Genomic DNA, 22,952 nt, shown 5'->3' with positions numbered 1-22,952 from the left:
ACCTCTATCCTGGCTCCTGGTTTCCTGCACCTGACAAAGTCTCCAAGCTTGGACGCAGGGCGCTGCAATTCATGCGCGCATTCAAAAGGGACGGGCATCTCACAGACTGAGACTGACACGCAATCTTCTTATCTGCGTTATTGAGGACGCTTCACGCCATGCTGCTTGAGGTGTCTCCCAGGAGCATCACGCAGATGCTAAACAGCAGAGGATAAGACAGGCTTCTCTGGCCCTGCACAGGCTGACACACTGGTGAAACTCTCCCTCCCAACTGAAGCCAGGCAGGCAGGCAGGCAGGAGGAAAAGCATTGAAAAACAAGCTCTGCCATTTCTAATGCTGATGTCTCCAGCAGAAGGATACCACGGTCACTGATCAGCTTCAGCAGTATCAGGAAGGTCCGCTCCGTTCCAGTTCTGTCCAGAATCATATATAAGAACAACCCACAGAATAACAGAATTGGAAGGGACCTTGGAGGTCTTCTAGTCCAACCCCCTAGTATTCCCCGCAGTTGCAAGTCCATCTGAGATACACACTATTCTTCCCTAATTCCCTGTTCAAGACAGTCCTGGCCTTTCTTCCAGGTGGAAAGTGAGCCTCCAGGCGGCTGGTAGTGGGTGCAACTTCCTTACATGAGGAAGGAACTTTCCATTCAAAAGCCAAAAAGAAAAAAAAAGGCATCTCTTGGATTTGTACCTCTAGATATCTAGAGATGTCCAGAAACGAACTCTTTCAAAATCTCATCTCCAATATAAAACATGTGCTTGTATCAAACTGGATGGAATTGTTTCACACAACCCAGTTACTGGGGAACGAAGCTGAAGCATACTCCTGGTTGCATTTATTCCATCAGCTGCCTCTCCGCCTCTTCGCTTAGGAGCATCTGTTCCTAATGAAATTCCGGATAGCCATGCCCGGTCTTGATCAGCTTTGCCTTCTTGACTTAAGTAGCAAGCATCATGAAAGGCTCCAGTCAGACTGGGTGGAGCTCCCCTGTCATCCTTCCTAATGAATTAACTAATTAGGATTTTATAAGCTGCTAATCTGTTCCTCTAGGCACATTCAAAAGACATAAACTTCTAAGAAAATGTTCCACCAAAAAAGGCCTGAACTGAATGTTGTGGTCTGTGGATGCTCCTCAGCTGGGGGGAGGGGGGTCACAATTGGTCAAGATGTTAAAGCAATATCTGGAGTCCGGGACTGCAATAGTCTATGCGTTTGCCTGGAAAATTCCTTAACCCTTTTGATGCACCAAGGGACACATTCAGATCTTTTGGGGAAGGCCAGCGTGGATGGATGAAATTAACCTTCCTATCTACAATGCTGCAGATCTCTGACTGGCCTGAGCAAGGAAGCTCAGAGGTGAGCACTGCACAGCATCTCTCCAATTCTTCAGCAACCCATCTGGCACTCTTCCAAGAGGAAAGAGGAAGCTGTGTAAACCCCATGATCACTGCAAACCAAAGCGCCCGAAGGCAGGACCAGAAGCAACGGATGGAAATTAATCAAGGAGAGAAGCAACCTGGAACTAAGGAGAAACTTCCTGACAGTGGGAGCAATTAACCAGTGGAACGGCTTTGCCTTCAGAGGTTCTGGGGGCTCCTTCACAGGAGGTTTTAAGAAGAGATTGGAGAGCCATTTGTCTGAAATGGTATAGTGTCTCCTGACTGAGCAAAGGGTTGGACTAGAAGACCTCCAAGGCCCTTTTCTAACTCTGTTATTCTGTTAATGACTGAATGAAAGTTGGTGATAGAATCTTCGGCCCAAAGCTTTGGTTCTGTCAGAAGGCTTATTCATGTCTGGATATGTCAAAATGTTCTGTTTCTCCTGCAAAGTCCCTTGCCTTTGCTTCTGGGGAAGCATTGCAACTGTTTTTCTTCCTAGGTTGCCTACTTCTCCTTTAACATATGTGTCTTTAGATAAAGATTTCCCAAGAAATCTTGAGGGTAGTTGATATTTCCCAAAGCATTTACAATCTAAAATGGCACAGTAAGAAAGAAATCAAGGAATTTCAACACCAGCCAGAAGAGGAGCTATAATATGCATTACTCCAGCATTAACCTCAGAAGGTTAAAACCTTCCATAAAATGAACTAATTTTGAGCAAAATAAAAAAGCCAGATTCTTGAATTTTATAAAAATATAAAAAGGAAAAAGGGTTATTTAATTCTATATTTTTAAAAAATTTGCTATGATTTTTCAAATTTTCATATTTCAATAATTTTTAAACTGTTCTATAATTTTTTTAATTTTCAAAAATTAAAAACTTAAATTAAGTTCATATGAATTTTACATTTTTAATTCATGAATTTTTACACAAATTTTAATTTTTTAAAATCCTTAAATTTACATCGTATCTCCAAATCTTTACTTTTAAGCAAAAAAGAGTGAAAACTAAAAAAATCTCCAATTATACTTTCTAAAAAAAAAAAAATCATGAAAAAAAAAGACTAATGCTGTCCTGACTTGCAAAACTTGTGCCATGTATAGTACTTACACCCATAAAAGACCCAAAGTACATCTATACCAATTGTAAACTTATAGAAACATTTGAAGAAAAAATCAAAATGCTGGAAGAGAAATCAAAGGGTCTAGAGCAGGGGTGGGGAACCTTGGCTCTTTTATGACTTGTGGACTTCAACTCCCAGAATTCCTGAGCCAGCATTCAGTGGTGAGAAAAGTATCATCTAGCCAAGAAAATTCAAATGCACAGCTATGGAATACGTGGTATCTGGCTCTCCCTCTGAGAGGGATCTTGGACAACCACTTAAACATGAGTCAGCAGTATGCCACAGTTGCAAAAAAAAAAAAAAGCAAACATGGTCCTAGGCTATGCAGGGATAGAATCAAGATCATGTGAAGCAGCACTTTTTAATGCCTTGGTAGGACCTCACTTGGAATATTGCATGCAGTTTGGATCACCACGATATAAAAGAGATGTTGACACTCTGGAAAGACTGCAGAGAAGAACAGCAAAGATGATCAGGGAACTGGAGGATGAAAAATATGAAGAACACTTGGAGGAATTGGGTATGTCTACTCTAACAGAAAGAAGGTCTAGGACAGTGGTGTCAAACTCAATTTCATTGAGGGCCGCATCAGCATTGCGGTTGCCCTCAGGGGGCTGGGTGGGTGTGGCCTGCTGGGTGGGCGTGGCTAGACTGTGTATAGCCTACTGGGTGGGCATGGCCAGCTCTACATCGTTGGCATCAAGGGTGCCTATGGGGGCCTGGGCAGGAGTGGGACAGATCTGAGGGTCTCTGGCAGGAGGAGGGTCTCTGGGCTAGGGCCAAGGCAGTGGGGGCCGTTCCCTCCCTGTTTCCAGGATGGCTTCGCGGGCCGCATGAAACCACTTCGGGGGCCAGATCCGGCCCCCGGGCCTTGTGTTTGACATGTCTGGTCTAGGAGGTGACATGATAGCAATGTTCTAATATTTGAGGGGCTTCCACAAAGAAGAGGGGGTCAACCTGTTTTCCAAAGCACCTGAAGGCAGGACAAGAAGCAACGGATGGAAAGTAATCAAGGAGAGAAGCAACCTAGAACTAAGGAGAAACTTCCTGATAGTGAGAACAATGAACCAGCGGGACGGCTTTGCCTTCAGAAGTTGTGGGTGCTCCATTACTGGAGTTTTAAAAGAAGAGATTGGACAGCCAATTGTCTGGAATGGTCTGGGGTCTCCAGTTCCAACCCTCTTGTTCTGTTGTGCTACATTCCCAGATTCCAAACATTTCTGGAATTCTCATGGATGCCATTTGCCTTTGGAATTCAATTGTTTTACTGTTTTCTTTGGTCGAGTTCTTCTTACAAATCTGCAAGATATTTGAACTGGATTTAAAATATTGAGATACACACAATAGATTTATTATTACTTGAAGATAAGTAAGGGTTACCTTTTGCACAGTCCAGACACCTTTATAGGACATAATAAATTTGATTTTTTCGGAGCTTATCCCATCAAATTTTGTATGAATTACATCAAATATTATGGACTGGAACATTTCTGTTTTCTTTCCTGCTCTAAGTGCCAAAGCATTCTGAGTAATAAAACTGAGAAGTCAATTCATGTCAAAGCCCAGCCACAACTGCTGCGTTTGACAGTCCCTGGAAAACATCTCAGTTCTTTTAGCATTGCTATCATGAATGTTTACTAACCTTTGGGTCTTGATTTGATTAATTTGCATACTCCATAAACAGAATTATTCTTTGTTTGGAGTTTTAGAACTTGCATAAAACCTCAACTGACAACTCTTTGGTATTTTTAGAATAAGATTCTTCCTTGACCCTGTCATGTCTAACCTCTTACTTGTGCAAAAGGAAGAATTGCAGCAGCTGGTATTAAAACAAACTTATCTATTTCCAAGTCTCTGTGTGCATGTGTGTATGTGCAGGCATGCCCTAGAGCAAAGCACAGAAGATAAGATCAGGTGCCATCCTAACTGAGGGAGTGGCTAGACTGAAGTAGGCTGCCAAATTTAAGGAAGGAGCATCTCCACACACAAAGATGAACTTGTGGAAAAAAGTCTGCCAGAAGGAAAACAAACAGTTTTTAATGATCTGGTGTCCTTACATTGCCAATCCAGTCCCAAACTTAGATCATAAAAGCATAGGCTATAGGGTTGGAATGGCTTTAGAGAACACCTAATCCAATCCTATGCCCAGTGCAGGAAGCCATTACAGATTCCAACAGATGATCATCTGATCTCTTTTTAAACACCTCCATCCAATGAAAATCCAGCCCTTTCTGAGGTAGTTTGTTCCATTATAGAACAACTTTTACCCCTAGGAAATTCTTCTTGATACCTAACTGAAATCTGCTCTCTTGTTAAAGCCATAGATTCTGCACACCATATTCTCCTGTGGTTTGGTCAATGTGCTCTTGCTGCTTTTAACCCGTGGATGCTGCTATATCTCATTGAATTCTGAGTCATCCGTAAATTTAATTAGCACTCCCTTCTCCTCTTCATCCAAGGCATTAATGAAACAGTAATAACAGGCCTCCACTCAATCTTGCAGGTCCCAACGTCATCTGTTGATCAGGGGACTAGCTTGCAAGATTGGACTTTTGCCCACAGGAAGCTTCTGCACCAGGGCTTCAGAAAGCAAATCCAGGGGGGTTAAAGGATATGGAGAGGCCTAACTTGTCACTGCAAAGGTTAACTCATCCCAACCTGTTGATGCCTGTTCCTGAGGGCACTTGAAAATTATCTTTTTTTAAAAGGAAGATCACAAAACAACATGCTTTCCTTTTTGAACAGTCAAAAATATAATTGAAAATTGAAGGTATTTCTTAAAGAATTTGCTACATTCATAAAAAGAATCTTATTCTTTCCCTCATACTAAGAAAGAAAAAAAGTGATTTTTTATCTATTCTTCTTTGTGACTCAAATGTTCTAAAAAATGATTTCCTAAATCCAGTGGACCAACCTAAAGTAAAACTTGGTTTTGTTCAGACAGGAGGGATAGAAAAACTAATTTCAGAATTCTGAAAGAATAAGACCACACTCTGAATTCTGCATCTAATTCTGGTCACCCCGATATAAAAAAAAAGTGCAGAGAAGAGCAACAAAGGTGATTAGGGGGCTGGAGGCTAAAACGTATGAAGAACAGTTGCAGGAATTGGGCAGATCTAGTCTAAGGGATGTGGTGGCTCAGTGGGTTAGGACGCTGAGCTTGCCGATCAGAAAGTCGGCAGTTTGGCAGGTCGAATCCTGAGTGCCGCGTAACAGAGTGAGCGCCTGTTACTCGTCCCAGCTTCTGCCAACCTAGCAGTTCGAAAGCACGTAAAAATGCAAGTAGAAAAATAGGGACCACTGCGGTGGGAAGGTAACAGTGTTCCGTGCGCCTTTGGCGTCTAGTCATGCCGGCCACGTGACCACGGAGACGTCCTCAGACAAGCGCTGGCTCTTCGGCTTTGAAACGGAGATGAGCACCGGCCCCTAGAGTCGGAAACGACTAGCATGCATGTGCGGGGGAACCTTTACCTTTACCTTTAGTCTAATGAAAAGGACTAGGGGAGACATGATAGCAGTGTTCTAATATTTGAGGGGCTCCTACAAAGACGAGGGGGGTCAGCCTATTTTCCAAAGCATCAAAAGACAAGAAACAATGAATGGAAACTGTTCAAGGAGAGAAGCAACCTAGAACTAAGGAGAAATTTCCTAACAGAACAATTAACCAGTGGAACAGCTTTGCCTTCAGAAGTTGCAGGTACTCCATCATTGGAGACTTTCAAAAACAGACTGGACAAACATTTGTCTGAAATGGTGTAAGGTCTTCTGCTAGAGAAGGGGTTTAGACTAGAAGACCTCCAAGGTCCCTTCCAACTCTATTATTATTCTATTCTTTTGGTCCAAGATAACTCTTGATCCTCCTGCCCACTGAAATGAGTCTTTCATTCTCTTTTCTCTCCCTTCCTTGTTGTGAAGGACACCCAGCCAGCTTTCATTGCATCCAGGCCAGGAGGAACATACTTCTCCACTTATGCAAATTGTTCCACAGGAACGTTTTGTTTTCACCCTAATTCCAAATTCTCCCAAAGTCTTTCTCAGCTCCTACAGCAGTAACATTTTCTTCCCAGATCTTCTGCTGATCATTTCCCCACTTGACCTTGTCAGGGAAGAAGGCCACTAGACATCAAAGAGCTGTGGGAAATTTTAGAAACAGCCCCGAAGGCAATAAATATTTCCTCCCACACACACCCCTACATTTTTTAAGAAAATTTGCCTTTCAGGAGATCAGATCTTCTTCAAGTCCCACAGCTCAACCCACGGATATATTTCTCTATATATCTGCAATCTACAAACACGTCTGGAAGTGAATATTTCTGGCTGTCAAGAAAATCACACACCAGATAAAAAGTTATCAATTCATACCATTTTATTTCTTTACTGGGTTAAACAGGAGCAGAGTAGTTCCCTGATCCAAAATACAACAGAACTGAAAGCATTACAGGTACAGAGACTATTGAAACACAGAGAGTAATAGGATAATCATAATAGTTTAATACAACTGAATTATAGCATGATTTTTATCATTCCCCCCTCCTTTTTGTTTGTTTGTTTTTTGTTTGTGTTTTTTTTGTCAAACCATCTTGGAAAACAAATGTAATAGGAACTAGTGCAAAAAGGTTCTAAACATGAAGCACAGTGTATAAAATGACCTAAGAAAGGTACTCCCTCAAAGAGCCCAGTCATTTTCTCATGACAGGAGAGGGGAAAGGGGGAGGACAGAGAGCCAGTGGGAAAGAGGGGCTGGGAGGAGGAGGAGGAGGAGGAGGAGGCTGGAGAGAGAAACAAGGCCATGAGGGAACGAAAGAGTTTTAAGGTTGAGTTCTGCAACACGTCTGGTAGTTTTCCAAACATCTCAGTCGTGTTCTGCAAAAAAAAGGTCCCTTGCCATCTCCGCTCAGTGGTCCTCTCTGTGACAGAAGCAGAGGAGAATTGGTGAGGTCTGCCTTGATCCCTTCCCTCTCTGGCCGGCCGTCTTTGGGTGGCACAGCCTCTTCTATTCCAAGGAAGGCCCTCAAGAGGAGCTTAATAGTTAAGTAACTCAATAAAATTAAGTAACTCAATAAAATTATTAATAATTAAAACAATAGCATGAAGAGGAAAGAGGAAGAGCCTGCCGGTCTTCACGATTCCCCCTGCCCCAATTCCACAGACCTGCCAGAACAGAGGAAAAAAAAAACTCACAACGGAAGGACTCCTTCAACTCAGGAATGGCCAAAGGGAAAACAGGGATATCCCTACGGGTCGAATGAGAGGTTATAATGGGTTAGAAATTATGGCCAACCTCTGTGTACACTGACTCGTTTTTATCGGGGGTCACAAGAATCCAGGGAAAACCAACCCAATTTTTCATCTCCCGTGCTGGTGCCCTTCTCCCCCCACCCGCATTGTACACTGTGCCAGTGATAGCATCCCACGAAGAGCCTTTGCTGCTTGGTTGGGACTTTCACTGCGATCATGGCAGCTTGAAAAGGTCATACTCTTCTTCCTGAACATTTATTCCCATACCTGCTGCTCTACAGCCTAAAGGCAACTGGACTTGCTTTGTTTTTGCTTGAAGACGTTTCGCTTCTCATCCAAGAAGCTTCTTCAGTTCTAACGAAGCTTCTTGGATGAGAAGCGAAACGTCTTCAAGGACAAAACCAAGAAAGTCCAGTTGCCTTTTGAAAATGCATCTTTGGGACAACCATGACCTGGATGACCGAGAATCTCCACAAACACCTACAGCCCAAAGACTCTGACATTTGCAGTTAGTAAAGCATATCTAGGGTATGTTATTATTTTGTACTATGTACGATTTGAAAAACCATCCTGGCTTGATATCAGAGGCATTGCCAAATCTGTCTTGAAAATTAGCTTTCTGGCCACAGATAGAACAGAAGCATCTTCTCAGGTCTACCCTGAATTTTAAATACATATTTGAATTTCATTTTTTTTTAGAAAAGCAAGAAACCTTTGGGGTTAATGATTAAGGGTATCAGGTCCTCTGAGTTAAGTGCATGCCCTCTCAGTTAGCACAGTTGGAGAGAAAAGCTGACATTCTGATATTATTCCTCCATCCACTTTCGCTTTTAAGAATTTGCATATTGGGGTCACAGTCTGTCCTCTAGGAAGCAGATCCCAGAAGCTGCCTGTGTTTTGCTTGTTAGAACTATTAACTATTTACCAACAGTTATCTTTGGTGGGAATGCAAAGATGTGGCTATATGGCACGCTTAAGCTTGGAAGTATATGTAGAACCTAGATGTTTGTCTGGTCAGCAGCATGGGCCCTGAATCTGGGAAGATGTGTTCAGAAACTTTGGAATTATGCTAGATTTTTGTGCTCCAGAAGTAACACAGAAACAGGACAAAACCAGATGTGCAGATGTAAGGGGGAAACACAGAAGTGGCTAAAATCAGAGGCATTAGAGCTTAAGGACTGGGCTGTCCATAATATTATCAGATATCTCAGATGCTCGGACACACTGGTCTCTTGATCAGTTTATGAAATGCTGTCCTCTAAGAATGCAGTGAGAGCAGGTGGCTGTTTAAAAACTGGCACAGCACAATCGAAAGCGAGCTTTGCAGGTTCTGATATGTTCAGTCTTGTGCAGCGACTCAGTTAATGGCCATGTAATAAATAAGGTTTCCAGATGTTCTCTCTAAATTCTATCTTGGATGCATTCAAGAAGAGTCTTGTCTGATACACACTCAAATAGATCAGACTCTCCACTTTCATTATTGCTCAAAGGCTGCAGCACTGATACTCCTTGCCTCCCCCAAGGTTAAGAAAATATTTGGAAAGGTAAGCAGAACTGGAAGCTGCGAATTGTTATTTGAGGGACCTTTAAGACGGAGAAAACATTTATTTGTGAAGGAAGAAGAAATAATGGCAGATAGGTCCTTTTGCTCAAAGCCCAGCTCTTAAAACAGCGACTCCTGAAGTTATGCTTACGTCGCGCTGTAGAAAAAAGGCAGGCAGTGGGACCAGGTGTGGATTTCTCATTAAATCTTTCCATCAACTCTCATCTGAGAAAAACATTGTTCAGTTACACTGCAGCATGAAGGCTGAAATATTTTTTTGTTTCCTGACTATCCCCTATTTTTAACTTATTTTGAAAGCAAAATGGAATCATAGTTTTACAAATGCAATAAAGGAATCAATCTCTAAACAGTCTACATAATCCCCAATTGTTTTTACAGAAAAGGCACCGTTTCTTGAACATGGCATACATTTTCCATACAGGTAAGTCCTTGACTCACAACAGTTTGTTTAGTGACCACTCAAAGTTACAACGGCACTGAAAAATGTGATTTATGAAAGTTTTTCACAGTTAGGACCTTTGGAGCATCCCCATGATCATGTGATCAAAATTCAGATGCTGGCACAACTGGCTCATATTTATGACGGGGCACAGTGTCCCGGAGGGGTGTCAAGTGATCCCCTTTTGCGACCTTCTGTCGAGCAAAGTCAATGGGGAAGCCAGATTCACTTAACAACCGTGTTACTAACTTTAACCCTCTGCAGCGATTCACTTAACAAATGTGGCAAGAAAAGTCATAAAAGGGGGCAAAATTCGCTTAACAAATATCTCACTTAACAACAGAAATTTTCGGCTCAATTGTGGTTGTAAGTCGAGGACGTCCTGTATTGCTCTTTGTAAACCTCGCACATAGAATAGGGTTGGAGGGAACCTTGGAGGTCTTCTAGTCCTGCTCAAGCAGGACAACTTACACCAGGGGTAGGCAACCTGGGCTCTTTTATGACTCGCGGACTTCAACTCCCAGAATTCCTGAGCCAGCTGTGCTGGCTCAGCTTGGAAACCTCTTCCTTTCCCCTCAGCGTGGCTGGCTCAGGAATTCTGAGAGTTGAAGTCCATGAGTCATAAAAGAGCCAAGGTTGCCTACCCCTGCCCTACACCATTCCAGACAAGCGGCTGTCCAGTCTCTTCTTGAAAGCCTCCAGTGATGGAGACCCACAAACTCTGGGAGTAAGTGGTTCCATGATTAATTGTTCTCTGTCAAGAAATTTCCTTTTATTTCTAGGTTAGATCTCTTCCACCCATTATTGCTTCTTCTACCGTCAGGTACTTTGGAGAATAGGTCAAACTGCTTTTCTCTGTGACAGCCCAAGTACTAGAAGACAGTTATCATCTCACCTCCAGTCCTTCTCTTTGCTACAGTAGGTATGCCTAGTTCCTTCAATCGTTCATCGTATGGTTTAGTTTCCAGGCCCCTTACCATCTTTGTTGCTTTTCTCTGCTCCCTTTTTAGAGTCTCAACAACTTTTTTGTATCATGGTGACCAGAACTGGGTGCTGTACTTCAAGTGTGGTCTCAGCAGTGCAGTATAAAGTGGTAATATCACTTCATGTGCTCTTGATAACAATCCTTCTATTGATGTGGCCTAGGACTGCACTGGCCTTTTTGGCAGCTGTAGCACACCGATGGCTCATATTTAAGTGACTGTCCTACTACAATGATCAGTTGCTTCTGTTTCTTTTTTCTTGCCTAAGCGTAAAGCCTTACTTTTCTCACCACTGAATTGCATTTTGTTGGCTAGGGACTTTAAATCTTTAACCTTCTCACATGTGATGAATACTTTAATTTTTTTATGTCACATTATTTAACTTGCTATGAAAACCTGAGTTTAAAGAAATGTATTGTGTATACATGGGGATGAATGATACAACAAAGAGCCTGAAAACAATAACAAGAGACTATGAGTACCTAGGCATGGAAGCCAACAAAATGGGAGCACAGGTTGTGTTTTCATCTGTACCTCTAACAGGTCAACATCCAATGAGGAAACAGAGGTTTTTAGAAGTAAATCACTGACTTAAATGATGGTGCCATTGAAAGAACTTTGGGTTCCTACACTACAGCACGGTCTATATTAACTACATGAAGAAGTTCTGGCAGGGATGGACTACACCTCAGAAGGACCAGGAAGAAAGCAAGTGGCTCACTTATCTGAATAATTGAGGGGCTGTCACAGAGAAGAGGGAGTCAGCCTATTTTCCAAAGCACCAGAAGGCAGGACAACAAGCAACAGATGGAAATTAATAAAGGACAGAACCAACCTAGAACTAAGAAAAAACTTCCTGTGAGAACAATTAACCAGTAGAATGCTAACCTCCAGAAGTAGTAGGTGCTCCATCACCAGAGCTTTTCAAGAGATTGGACAACCATTTGTCCAGAATGGTATAGTGTCTCTTGCTCAAGCAGGGACTTGGACTAGATGACCTCCAAGGTCCCTTCCAACTCTATGACTCTATGTTCTATGAATAATTTGGGTGTTCTAAAATGCAGGATGGCAATTTATTCCATTAAAACATCTTCTGATTTCTTAGTTTGGTCTGGCTAACCCCAGGAATATTTGAAACTATGAAACTGCATGTATTGGAAAGTGTTTTGGAAGAATCTAAATCCTATTTTTTTCTTCTTAGGAACTTTGGAATTCATCTTGTGATAATTCACAATCTTTTGCATATTTAGTGGCTATTCTGAATCTTTTAAGGAATGATAGGTGTTCAATGCTTCTATGCCACTTAAGAGTTTCAATATGTGGCATAGAAGCATTTTAAATAAACAGATTTGGACCTGTTCTATGGATTAGTGATCAAATCTGTGGGTCTGATTCTCAGTTGCTCTCAAACAAAATCTTGCAGGATCGTTATTTCTGAGGGAGCACCTATCATCGGATGTTATTCTCATGTGACATGACACCTTAGAAATTATCTACAGCAGAGTTTCTCAACCTTGACAACTTTAAGATGGACCAGTTCCCAGAATTCTGGTAGTTGAAGTCCAAACATCTTAAGAGCCACCAAGGTTGAGAAACACCGATCTACAAAGTTTAATATTTAAAAGAAAAGTGATATTTGGTAATTGATTCTTCCAACAGCTAAGATGAGGCTTTAACAGGATTCATGAAACCCAGAATATTCATAGTATACGCTCCATTTGATCTTCTTGCACTATTTGCGAGTCTGGGGTCCAACAAGCAGGGGCCATAAGCAAATCTCAACTGTGCTCATTCCCTCATTCAACTTCTCTTGCTCCTGTACTTGTTCTTTAAAAATTTCTGCCTGGAGTCTCTTAAAATGCTGCTTGCAAATCCATGTCAGGAGACACTTTCCTTGGCCTCCACCAGCAGGGGGCGACAGTAACATGCTGATAAATTAGTGCTTTATATTTGGTTTCACTCTAGATGCAACTATTTTAAGATCTGAGCTTGGTCTCCCTACAACCAGTCAATCATTTTGCCGAAAATATGTCTTAAAAATTCCAGGAGCATCCACCAGGCCGAAAAGTCTGATGATCCCTGGTTAAGTGTCACTTCCGTACAAACTTTCTCCACCTAAAAATCTGTGTGGGGAGCAGTCTGTATAGAAAATGATGTGTGAATTGCGTAGAACCGTTCTTTTCTCATAAAGAACGAACTGCGCAAGGTAGATAGCAAGAATCTCTCTGAGCTCAAAGCTTTCAACAGGTTGCTCATTCCTCCTGCTGCAGAAAACCTACCCAATTCAGCTGTTAGCCAACAAGATTTATAATCGTCTTCCAGGAATGTGAAAGGTAATGACGATCTTTTGGGATCCAATGCAAAATAATCAGCAATAGAAACTGTTGTTGGAGTCAGTAACACAAATGCAGCAATATCTGTTCCTTTTTGCTTTCATCCTACAATACTCCCCAATGGGTTTAATTGTGTTGGTTCAATCAATCGGAGGCTGCTAAAGCTAACACTGTATTAACTGGGTTTTCTATGGATTCATTTCATTATTTGCCCTCACCTATAAAGAGATCAAAGGTCCATCAAAGGTCCATCTGCCACTTCCTGAGACAGAGAGGTAGGTCACTTCTTATGAATCCCAGGTGATTAAAGGTAACAGAGATTATAATTCAATAATGAATATACTGCTGGATCCTGAGTCTTTTCACTCAGGCAATCTGTTGGCCATTTCCATCATGAATAGCAATTCCAGATGGAAAAGGAATTCATTCTAAAGCAGGGGTCCCCAACCCCCGGTCCGTGGACCAGTACCAGGCCGGGGCACACCGGCAACCGGTCCGCACAAACAAGCCAAACCTCATTCGTGGGATGCAGCAGCACACAAAACCACGCACCCTCCCGTCCATGGAAAAACCTCTCTCTGTGGAACTGGTGCCCAAAAGGTTGGGGACCTCTGTTCTAAAGGACGAAGCTGGGAGTTGCTTCAGAAACTGAACTTTAATGGTTCTCCATATGTCTTAACTAGGATTGAAAACTATGCCTTCTTTTGATCTCACTGTGCTCTGCCACCTTTTCAGGAATGATGCAAAATACGGTTTCAAAAATAAATTATGTCTCATCATGAACTGAACTACGTACTGTAAGTGATAGCAATTCCTTATAGAAATTATGTCATCAAGAAGGACCAAAACAGGTGGAGGGGGACGCATTTGCAAGAATAAGGTCCAGGCACTTCAGTCCCAAGCACCTAGTTAAAGGGTTGGGAGTAGTCCTTACCTGGAGATCCTCTGGAAAGCCTACACTGGTTTGGAGTCATCAACCTCACCCCTTTCTTATCATCATCCACCCTCTTCCTCCTCCTCCTCCAAAGAGGCAAATTTAATCTGAGAGAAAGAGAGAGAGAGAATGGGGGGGAGCTTATACTTGAGGCAGATGTACTGTGTGGATTGGATCAAAATGCACTTCAGTTTTCATGTTGCATAGTATCCAGCGGGGCCTGGGATTAAGAAGACTGCTGTTTTGGGGCATTTGGGACTTTGATCGTAAATTTGGGATGGATGAGTATCTCCCAAAAGGTTCTAAAGCTCAGACCTCAGAATTATCCAACAGGTTGGTTCCCTTTTTGATAATGAATGAATGGATACAATAGATTCCTGTGATCTACTATGATTATTCAATTCCAGCCGTACAGAAAGCTTTTCTTTAAGGAGGAAGGAATGTGGCCCAACATCTAACCAGAGAGCACAGAAATCCATAATGAATGTGATTTCTGGAATTATTAAAATAATTCCACTTCAAGATTTGTCAGACATTACAGAGAAGCCAAGAATTTTTTTACAACCTAAATGTGCTCTAAATGAGTCTATTTTAGACCAACACAACCCCCCTGTGAGATCCTTGATGCTCTCCGAGTCGGGTTGCTTTCTTGCGGACTTTTCATGCACTTATATCAGTGCACTGATTATGTTACCTGGTTTGGTAATGAAACGTCTGCAAGAAAACAACCAAGCTTAGAGAGCACCAAGGACCCCACAGTGCAGCCCTGAGCTACAAATATTCTCTTCTGTCGGTACAAATCACCTGTCAAGAGCTGCTCATTTTTCTCACTCTTGTTTACACCCCTCGTCGCTTGTCATGGATTCTTCTTTCTCCGTCAGGATAGGAAACATGCCGACTGCTGAGGGATGCTATCCACGTTTCTGAGAGTGAGGGCCTTAGTGAGAGATGGAGGGGGGAAAATGGTTCTTATATAAGATTAAAAAGCCAGAGAGAGACAGAGAGATACTTCCATATCAAGAGTCTCTCAAGAGTCTCCCCTTTTCCTTGAATGAAAATTTAACTTTCAGATAGAGAATTTTTGGGTATCAGAAACATTTCATAGTCTACCTGTGTTGTGTCTGCATAGAACCATTTTTCCCACGGGCACATTGGGGGAGACAGCAGGGGCAAACTCAAGCTGAGAAATGAATGGGGACCCAAATCTGGTAGTGCTTTGGTAGAGGGTTAATTGAGTTGGGAATAAGTTCGTGCCTTCAGTTTCGGTAAAGAATCAGGAACTGGTTGGGAGGGCTGGACTTGAGTCAGTTAATGAGATTATATGAAGAGCCAAGCCAAGCCTGCCAACTGCCCAAAAATGGGGGGAAAATAAAAGCGTCTGGGCTAGTATTTCTCGCAGGAAACAAATTGAGGGCATATTCAGAGGTGTTTGCTTGGACATTCTGGCTCTACTCGGAATTAATCTCAAGCCAACTACAATCTCCTTGTGCGGGTGCCAGAAATGAGGAGGCAGGCATTTCTAACTTCCTACCATTGTGCGAAAGACAGCATGTCTATCTCTCAGAGCAGAGGTGGGGAACCACGGCCCTTTTCTGACTGTGGACTTCAGCTCCCAGAATTCCTGAGCCAGCATGGCAGATAAACCCCCTTCTCCTGCAAAACTAACTAATGAACTAACTCAATAAAAAAAAAGAACAGAAAAGGAACTGCTTCTATTGGCGTATTCTCGACAAATCTAAGAGGACCCTCCAATTTTGAAAGTTTGGAGAAAAGCCTCGTCTTTCTTTCAGGCAAATACAGCATTTCATGTGTTTGAGGACATCTTACAGAGATGATAGGCAGACAGTGAAGGAATTCAGCCCTTCTGGGAACATGGGACTCCAGGCTGCACAAGCTGCTGCTGGCTTATCCTGGAGCCTGGCTCAACCGAAAGCCTGCATGGTCCTTTCCGCACTTCTTGCAGCTCTTGGTCACAGAAAGGGTGGGGGGGGAAGGGGCCAGAGAGGTCTACGAAACAGGGAAGGAAAGAACCCTGTCTTCACCCCTGGTTGCCTGGGTTGGGCCACTCCTAGGACTTGGAAACGATCTTGGCTAAGGTACTCCTGACACTGCCACAGGCCACTTACTCGCTCGGGAGTGGAAACATCCCAGCCAGGAACCTGACCCAGGATGTGTGTTGGCAGGAGCAGTCGGGGTCACTCCCGGGGCCCTCGCACCGGCCTTCCCAGGGGCCACCTGCTCCACTTCCCCTCCTGCTCCTTCCCTGCCTGGCTTCTGCAGCTTCAGGCCAGAGGCTGGTGGAGCCCGCCCGGAGGCTGTGTTCCCACATGGCCCTCCAGGCATCCCAGAGCGGCCCTGCAAGGAGTTGGTCTTGCTGGGGGTTTCCATGTGGGGGTGGGACTGTGCGTGTCACCCAACCGGTGCCCCCCAGAGAGGTATAAGAAATGTCCCCTCCCCCACCCTCCGCAGGCGCCTTTTCTTTCCCGCTCTTTCTTTTTGCCTGAGGAGCTGCTCTCTCGCGCTGGGTCACTCGTCTCTCGCCATGCTCTCCTCCACGGCGGGAAGGACTTCCAAGTTCAACCCTTCACCGCTGTGCACACTGGAGAAGGACACCATGGTGTGCAGGAGCATAAGGACCAGGACGCAGAGCCGGATTTTGCTGTGGCTGAGGCGAGACCCTGCGGAGACGGGCAGCAGGGACGGAGGCGGGTACTGGTGGTGATGGTAATACAGGTGATAGTGTTGCTGTTGCTGCTGCTGTTGTTGTTGTTGCTGCTGTTGTTGTTGCTGCTGCTGCTGGTGATGGTGATGGGGGGCGTCGTGGCGTGGGCTGTGGAATGACTCCGACTCTGTGGATTTGGTGGAGGTGTTGTAGCTGTGGTCCGGCTGGGGATCACAGGAGTCCCACTGCACATCACAGCACTTTGCTTCCTGGTCAGGCAACTGGTTCTCCAACAACCCTGCAAACACAACAGCACAATGATTGTCTAGGGAATTCCGGAGGAGGCAGGTACCCTTCACCATTTTATCTTCTGCCTTCTTCACCCCCAAAGGTCTGCAGCAGCCAAAGTGTGCATTAGAGAACTGTGAAGATGGGATACCGCAGATAGTCCTTGAGTTATGACAGCAACGGAGCCTGCTCTCGGGATGATTGGTAAGTGAATGCTTCCTTCTGCTGACTAGCAGTAGCCCGATCTCCCCCAGGTGAGCAGTGCTAGTAGAAAGCCAGCGCAGCTCACGCTGGGGAGGCTAGTGAGGAACGAGAACCGCCAGGACCTCTTCTCCTCGGCAGCAGAAACTTGAGCTCCCCCAGGTGAGCAGCGCTACCATAGAGCTAAGACTAGCAATGAAAGGGGAACCGGCTGGATTTGTTCTCCTGGACTGTGCCATGTGGTCCAGCAAAGGAGCATCCTCTCCTATTTCCCTACCCTGACTTCCTGAGCTCTGGATATCTTCGTAAAATAAGGGTCCAAACAGTGACTGGTGTGTGGGGGGAGGACTATGTGGAACCCAGTGGGGCAGCAAAGCAGGCCGAGTGGGGACCTGGTGGGACAGGATGTGGGGGGGATAGCTGGTTAGGGGTGCTGCACCACCTGTCTCGGAGGTTGGTTGCAAGGGCAAATGAATGTGGCGGTTCTGTAGGCCAGGTGTCCCCAACCTGTGGGCCACGGCCCACTACCGGGCCGTAGCTTACTGGCCACTGGGCTGTGGGACAGGTTGGCCAGTGCACGCACATGTGTGTGCGCACTCATCCCCACTTGTGCTAGCAGCTGTGAGGACTAAAGGAGTCACTGCACAGCCTAAATGGAGCACCGCATGGCCTAAACCGGGTGCTGCGTGGCCTAGACAGAGCATTGGACAACCTAAACGGGGCACCGTGTGGCAAAAATGGGGCGCCATATGGCAAAAACAGGTCACATGTGGCCTAGACAGGGCTCCGTGCAGTGAAAACGGGTCACCGCACGGCCTAAATGGGACTCCACACAGCAAAAATGGGGCACCATGCAGCCTAAATGGGGCTCCACACGGTGAAAACGGGGCACCACGCAGCAAAAACAGGGCAGTGCTAGCATCCGTGTGGCAAAAATGGGGCAGGGCTAGCAAGTGTCATGTAGGCACTAGCACCACCTCGTTTGCATCACACACGTGCTCACTGTCCCGCTTGCGTGCGCACGCATCTAAAATGCTTTCCCTTCCCTTTTTCTCCAGTCTGCCAAGCAAAAAAGGTTGGGGCCTTCTGCTGTAGGCAGCGTGACACTGAAACGGGGTTGCATGCAGCTTTGGGGGGGGGGCGGGTCTGTTGTAACTTCGGACAGCCGTTAAATGACCTGTCATACCTCAAGGACTACCTGTACTTAACTGTTACACGCCTCTCTCTTCTTGCTTTAGGAGACTGTTTGCAGCCCAGTTCCTGACACAAGTTGTGATATTCTATAAGTGAAACATCTAACTTACACAAGACTTTAGAAATGACAGATATACAACCAATTGCAAAATACCTCAGACAGCCACGTCCTCTGTGTTCATTATTATAACAGAAATGCACTTGGTTCATGAGGTTGCAGAAAAAAAATATGAATCCAGCCTTGACACTTTCACATGACCTGACCTCAACTTGGAGTCTATGCTGATATCTTTCAGAAATAATTTAAAATAATGTAAAATAAATTAAATAATAATTCAATCAATAATAATAAATAATTGCACGAAGGAAGGAAGGAAGGAAGGAAGGAAGGAAGGAAGGAAGGAAGGAAGGAAGGAAGGAAGGAAGGAAATGTACATGCCACAGTGTGGAACATTCATGTTCCCTAATCTACAGTAACGACAGTAGCCCATGCAAGGCTCTTAATATTACAATTAAAAATATCTTGCTATACAATATTTTCCTCTTTTGAACACAATCCTATTTCTACACTGAAATTTATATCATCATTTTCCTTCAGGGAGACTTCTATTTTATCTCTTCTTTGATCTCCTCCAACAGTTTTTCCTGCTGCCTTCAATATAGAGGAATGAAAAATTGCCCACTCTTCTTTGACCCCCTTCATGATATATGGGTTGTCCTCGACTTACAACAGGTCATTGAAGTTACAACAGCACTGAAAAAAGTGACTTTTGACAGTTTTTCCCACTTATGACCATTGAAGTATTGCCATAGTCATGGGATCAAAATTCAAACACTTGGCAACTGGTTCATACTTATGACTGTTTCAATGTTCCCTGGGATCTTGTGATCCCCTTTTGCAATCTTCTGACAAGCAAAGTCAATGGGGAGGCCAGATTCACTTAACGACCATTTTACTAACTTAATAACTCCAGTGATTCACTTAACTAGGTGAAGAAAGGTCATAAAATGGGGCAAAATCACTTAACAAATGTCTCACTAAACGACATAAATTTTGGGCTCAATTGTGGTCGTAAGTCAAGGATGACCTATAGTTTTGTTCGGTCTCTTAGCAATTTCCTTTACTTTTGGTTTCTTAATTCAAATTTTCTTCTCCATAAAAATTCCGTGGCAGTCTATTCTCGTTTACTTAATACTCTCTGTCTATCCTTCTTCCTCTGCATTTAATCCTGAAGGCTGTCCTTTGCACATTATAAAATAAAGTTCTTCCTCTAAAACAAAACCATTTAATTCTTAATCAGTTCATCCCTTCTGTTTTTCAAGTCTCCATTTCTATGTGAAGATCTCTCTCCCCTTTACGTAGACATCTATCCCACCCTCTTTAGTGACCTTGCCCAGCGCTAAGCACCATCACGCAACATTGGTTTTTAAGCCAAGCACCACCTTGTTACTGGCATTAGTATGTTACAGCTGCCCCTTTCCTCCCTGAAAATTTGCATTTCTTTACGAACCAGTTGAACACACCCCCCCAGCACCCATCCCAAGCATGAGAGAAAGAAGCCAGCAGCCCTGCTTAACCGCCTTTCCTTGAACAACCTTGTGAAGTTATGATGGGGCTGAGGAAATGGTAGTTAAAGCCAGTCTTCAAAGCCACGGCTGTTGCAGAATTCAAAATTAATCAGAATTCAGGCAGCGCACCCACATTTGCCACTCCAGCATATGCTTCAGCTTCCTTCAGCCATCCCACCCCCACCTGCCCACCACCGCAGCTGACCTTCCCTATTTTCTCCCCACTGTGGACAGGGGGAACCTGGCCGCAGGGGCCGAGGCCGGCTCTTCTGGGAAAGGAGGGGGAGGGGTCAGGTGGTCAAAAGCGCAGACATGGCAGCAGGTGAGTAAGTGGAGGGAGGTGAATCAGAGGTGGGCAGGGCAGGAGAAGTCTGGGATCACGGCCTATTGACAGAACATTCCTGTGACTGCTAGAACCGCCATCTCTACGTAGCTTGGTCATGCGATGCTTCCTCTAAGAATTGCTTTCCTTAGTACAGCTAAGTCCTCGACTTACAGCCACAACTGAGCCCAGAATTTATGTTGCTAAGTGAGAAATTGGTTAAGTGAGCCTCGCTCCATTTTACAACTTTTCTTGCCATGTTTGTTAAGTGAATCACTGCAGTTGTTCAATTAGTAATCTGGTTGTTAAGTGAATCTGGCCTCCCCATTGACTTTTGCTTGTCAGAAGGTTGCAAAAGAGGATCACGTGACCACCCCCCCCCCCCCGGGACACTGTGACCATCATAAATATGAACCAGTTGTTAAGCATCCAAATGTAAATCCTGTGACCCTGGGGATGCCGCAACGGTCGTGTGAAAAACGGACATAAGTCACTTTTTTCAGTGCCGTTGTAACTTCGAACAATCACTAAATGAACTGTTGTAAGTTGAGGACCACCAGTACCTGGATAAAATCAGTTCCCTGCTTCTGGTGGTTGGCCTTGTTCCCTGTCAAACACACCTGAAGCCTGTCCCAGAGGGCACAGCTGCCACCTGTCTCCCATTTCTTTGCAGAGGTACTACTAGCTTTGTAAATAAGCAGAGAGATGCCAAGTAGGCAAGGCCAGCTGGGCTGTCTGTACGCCCGAGGCTACCCACAGGCGTGTGAATGCAGGACGTTTGTCCTAATCCAGCAAGGCAAAGGGCGATACTTGTGCGCTTGTTCCTGGGACACTTCCACCCCCCGCCCCCCAGGCCTTACCCGTGCAGAGGAAGCCAGGCAACCCTCCATAGACCAATTCATCGTTGTCAGGCAACACAAAGGGGCACCTAGTCTCCACCTCCAGGCAGTATTGCTTGCATGGAATCCGGTGCTGGCACTGTAGTTGTGTCACATCGAAATACTCAGAGCACAGCCAAGCCTTGTAGACAGCCTACAGGGAAGGAACAAGAGTCCAGAGGCAGTAATACATTAGCAAAACGGCCCCCCAAAGAATCTGAGCGGCATCTGTCAGGACGTACAGACAGTCCTCGAATTACAGTAGATCTATTAGTGACTGAAAAAAGTGACTTAGGACCATTTTCACTCTTACGACCATTGCAGCATTTGCACAGTCACGTGGTCAAAAACTGACTTGTATTTATGACGGTTACAGTGTCCCAGCAGCATAGGATCAGCTTTTGCAAACTTCTGACAAGCAAAGTCAATGAAGAAGCCAGATTCCCTTAACAACCGTGTTACTAATTTAACAGCTGCAGTGATTCACTTAACAACTGTGGCAAGAAAAGTCATAAAATGGTGCAAAATTCAGTTCACAACTGTCTTGCTTAGCAAAGATAGATTTGGGGCTCGATTGTGCTCCTAAGTCGAGGATTACCTGTAGTCAGGGACAACCTTAATTGTACATTGCCTTGCACAACTTTGCTGAACTGTTAATAAGATAAGATAGATGGGTGGGAAATAATCTACCTTCAACTACAATTCCCAGTTTCTAAAAGAAGAAACCTTGAAACTCATGAATCCTGTGTAGGAAGCCATTCTTTCCAAGCCCAGGTAGGTCAGGCTGAGCTATTTATGGGGACACTGGAGTTTACTTTAAGAGGAAGTTATTGGGAGAAAGATAGCCAGCACTACTTAAGTCTCCACATGAGTACATGAAGTGGCCAGGCCTCCAAGCGGCTACAGAACAGAAATGAGAAGCAATGCCGGACTTGTAAAAAGTTAAAACCCAACGCAAAAATTATATAAAAGAGTTTCACAGCCACGAAACTTGACATACAACGCAAAGCAAAAACAAAAATCCTGACTTTGTTTAATGTCATCATCTTGTTTCATAAAAATCTATTGTGGAAGAACTGTACCATGATTTGCAAGCCGCTTCACAGTCCCACGGCGAGAGAGCCAGGCCACTGATATTGAAAAGAGACAGACGTGACTTTCTGTTCAGAAAATCTACATTTTTCTCTAATTTCAGCGGTAAGATGCATTTGTTCTATCCTGTCTTTTGCTGAGAAGCTCAAGATGGCACACAACAAATACCACACCACACCGCTCCCGCCATGAGTTAAGTTGAGTTGAGAGAGAACTGCCTCAAAACTTTCCAGGGAGCTTCCATGGCTGAGGTGGGGGCGGGAGGGGGACTAAACCTGGGTCTCTTGGCTACTAGTCCAGTCCCTTCGCCATTGGACCAACCGGGCTGTTGCGGCCATTCTGGCAAGACAATTCTGTGTGATGCCAGTCTATAGCCACGGCCAGCTACTGGGGTCTTCCTCACCTCTACGTTTCTGCTTTCAGCAGGCAATCCCAATGCTCTCTAGTCATCACTGACTTTCCTCTGTGGCCATTTGGATCCTGACTGTTAGACTGGCCTGATCCCAGGCTGCTGGGAACAATGGTAGACCAGGACCTCTATAAAATGACCTACCTAGTTGATCTATATGGAAACAAATGTGCTGGCAGGCAGGTTACTCCGTAATATGTGTAGCTGGGGCAATTTTTTTCTATATAGGTCAGCGACACATGTTCTACCAAGTTCACAGAACAAGCACTATATGTCCTAACAGATGGTTAACCTCTTGCTTTGGCCATCAATTAAAGTCTTCCTACTTCCCCATCCCAA

At 44.4% G+C, this 22,952-nt stretch overlaps 1 protein-coding gene across 1 annotated transcript in view; it reads right to left on the bottom strand.

Moving 5' to 3' along the window:
• Positions 1 to 10,330: 10,330 nt before the first annotated feature.
• Positions 10,331 to 22,952, bottom strand: part of NALF2 (NALCN channel auxiliary factor 2) — a 33,723-nt gene continuing 21,101 nt past the window's right edge. Inside the window, exons 2-4 of the mRNA XM_083372362.1 lie at positions 21,095 to 21,266; positions 11,266 to 16,958; positions 10,331 to 11,064 (exon numbers count right to left, since the gene is read on the bottom strand). Coding sequence (XP_083228488.1) covers positions 16,525 to 16,958; positions 21,095 to 21,266 — 606 coding nt within the window. The 3' untranslated portion in view covers positions 10,331 to 11,064; positions 11,266 to 16,524. The remainder of the gene's footprint in view (positions 11,065 to 11,265; positions 16,959 to 21,094; positions 21,267 to 22,952) is intronic.

Source organism: Vipera ursinii (genome assembly GCF_947247035.1).
Source record: "Vipera ursinii genome assembly, chromosome: 12".
In the NCBI taxonomy this organism is placed as follows: domain Eukaryota; kingdom Metazoa; phylum Chordata; class Lepidosauria; order Squamata; family Viperidae; genus Vipera; species Vipera ursinii.
Note: the sequence above shows the minus strand (reverse complement) of the source record. Positions and strands in the feature narration are given on the sequence as shown.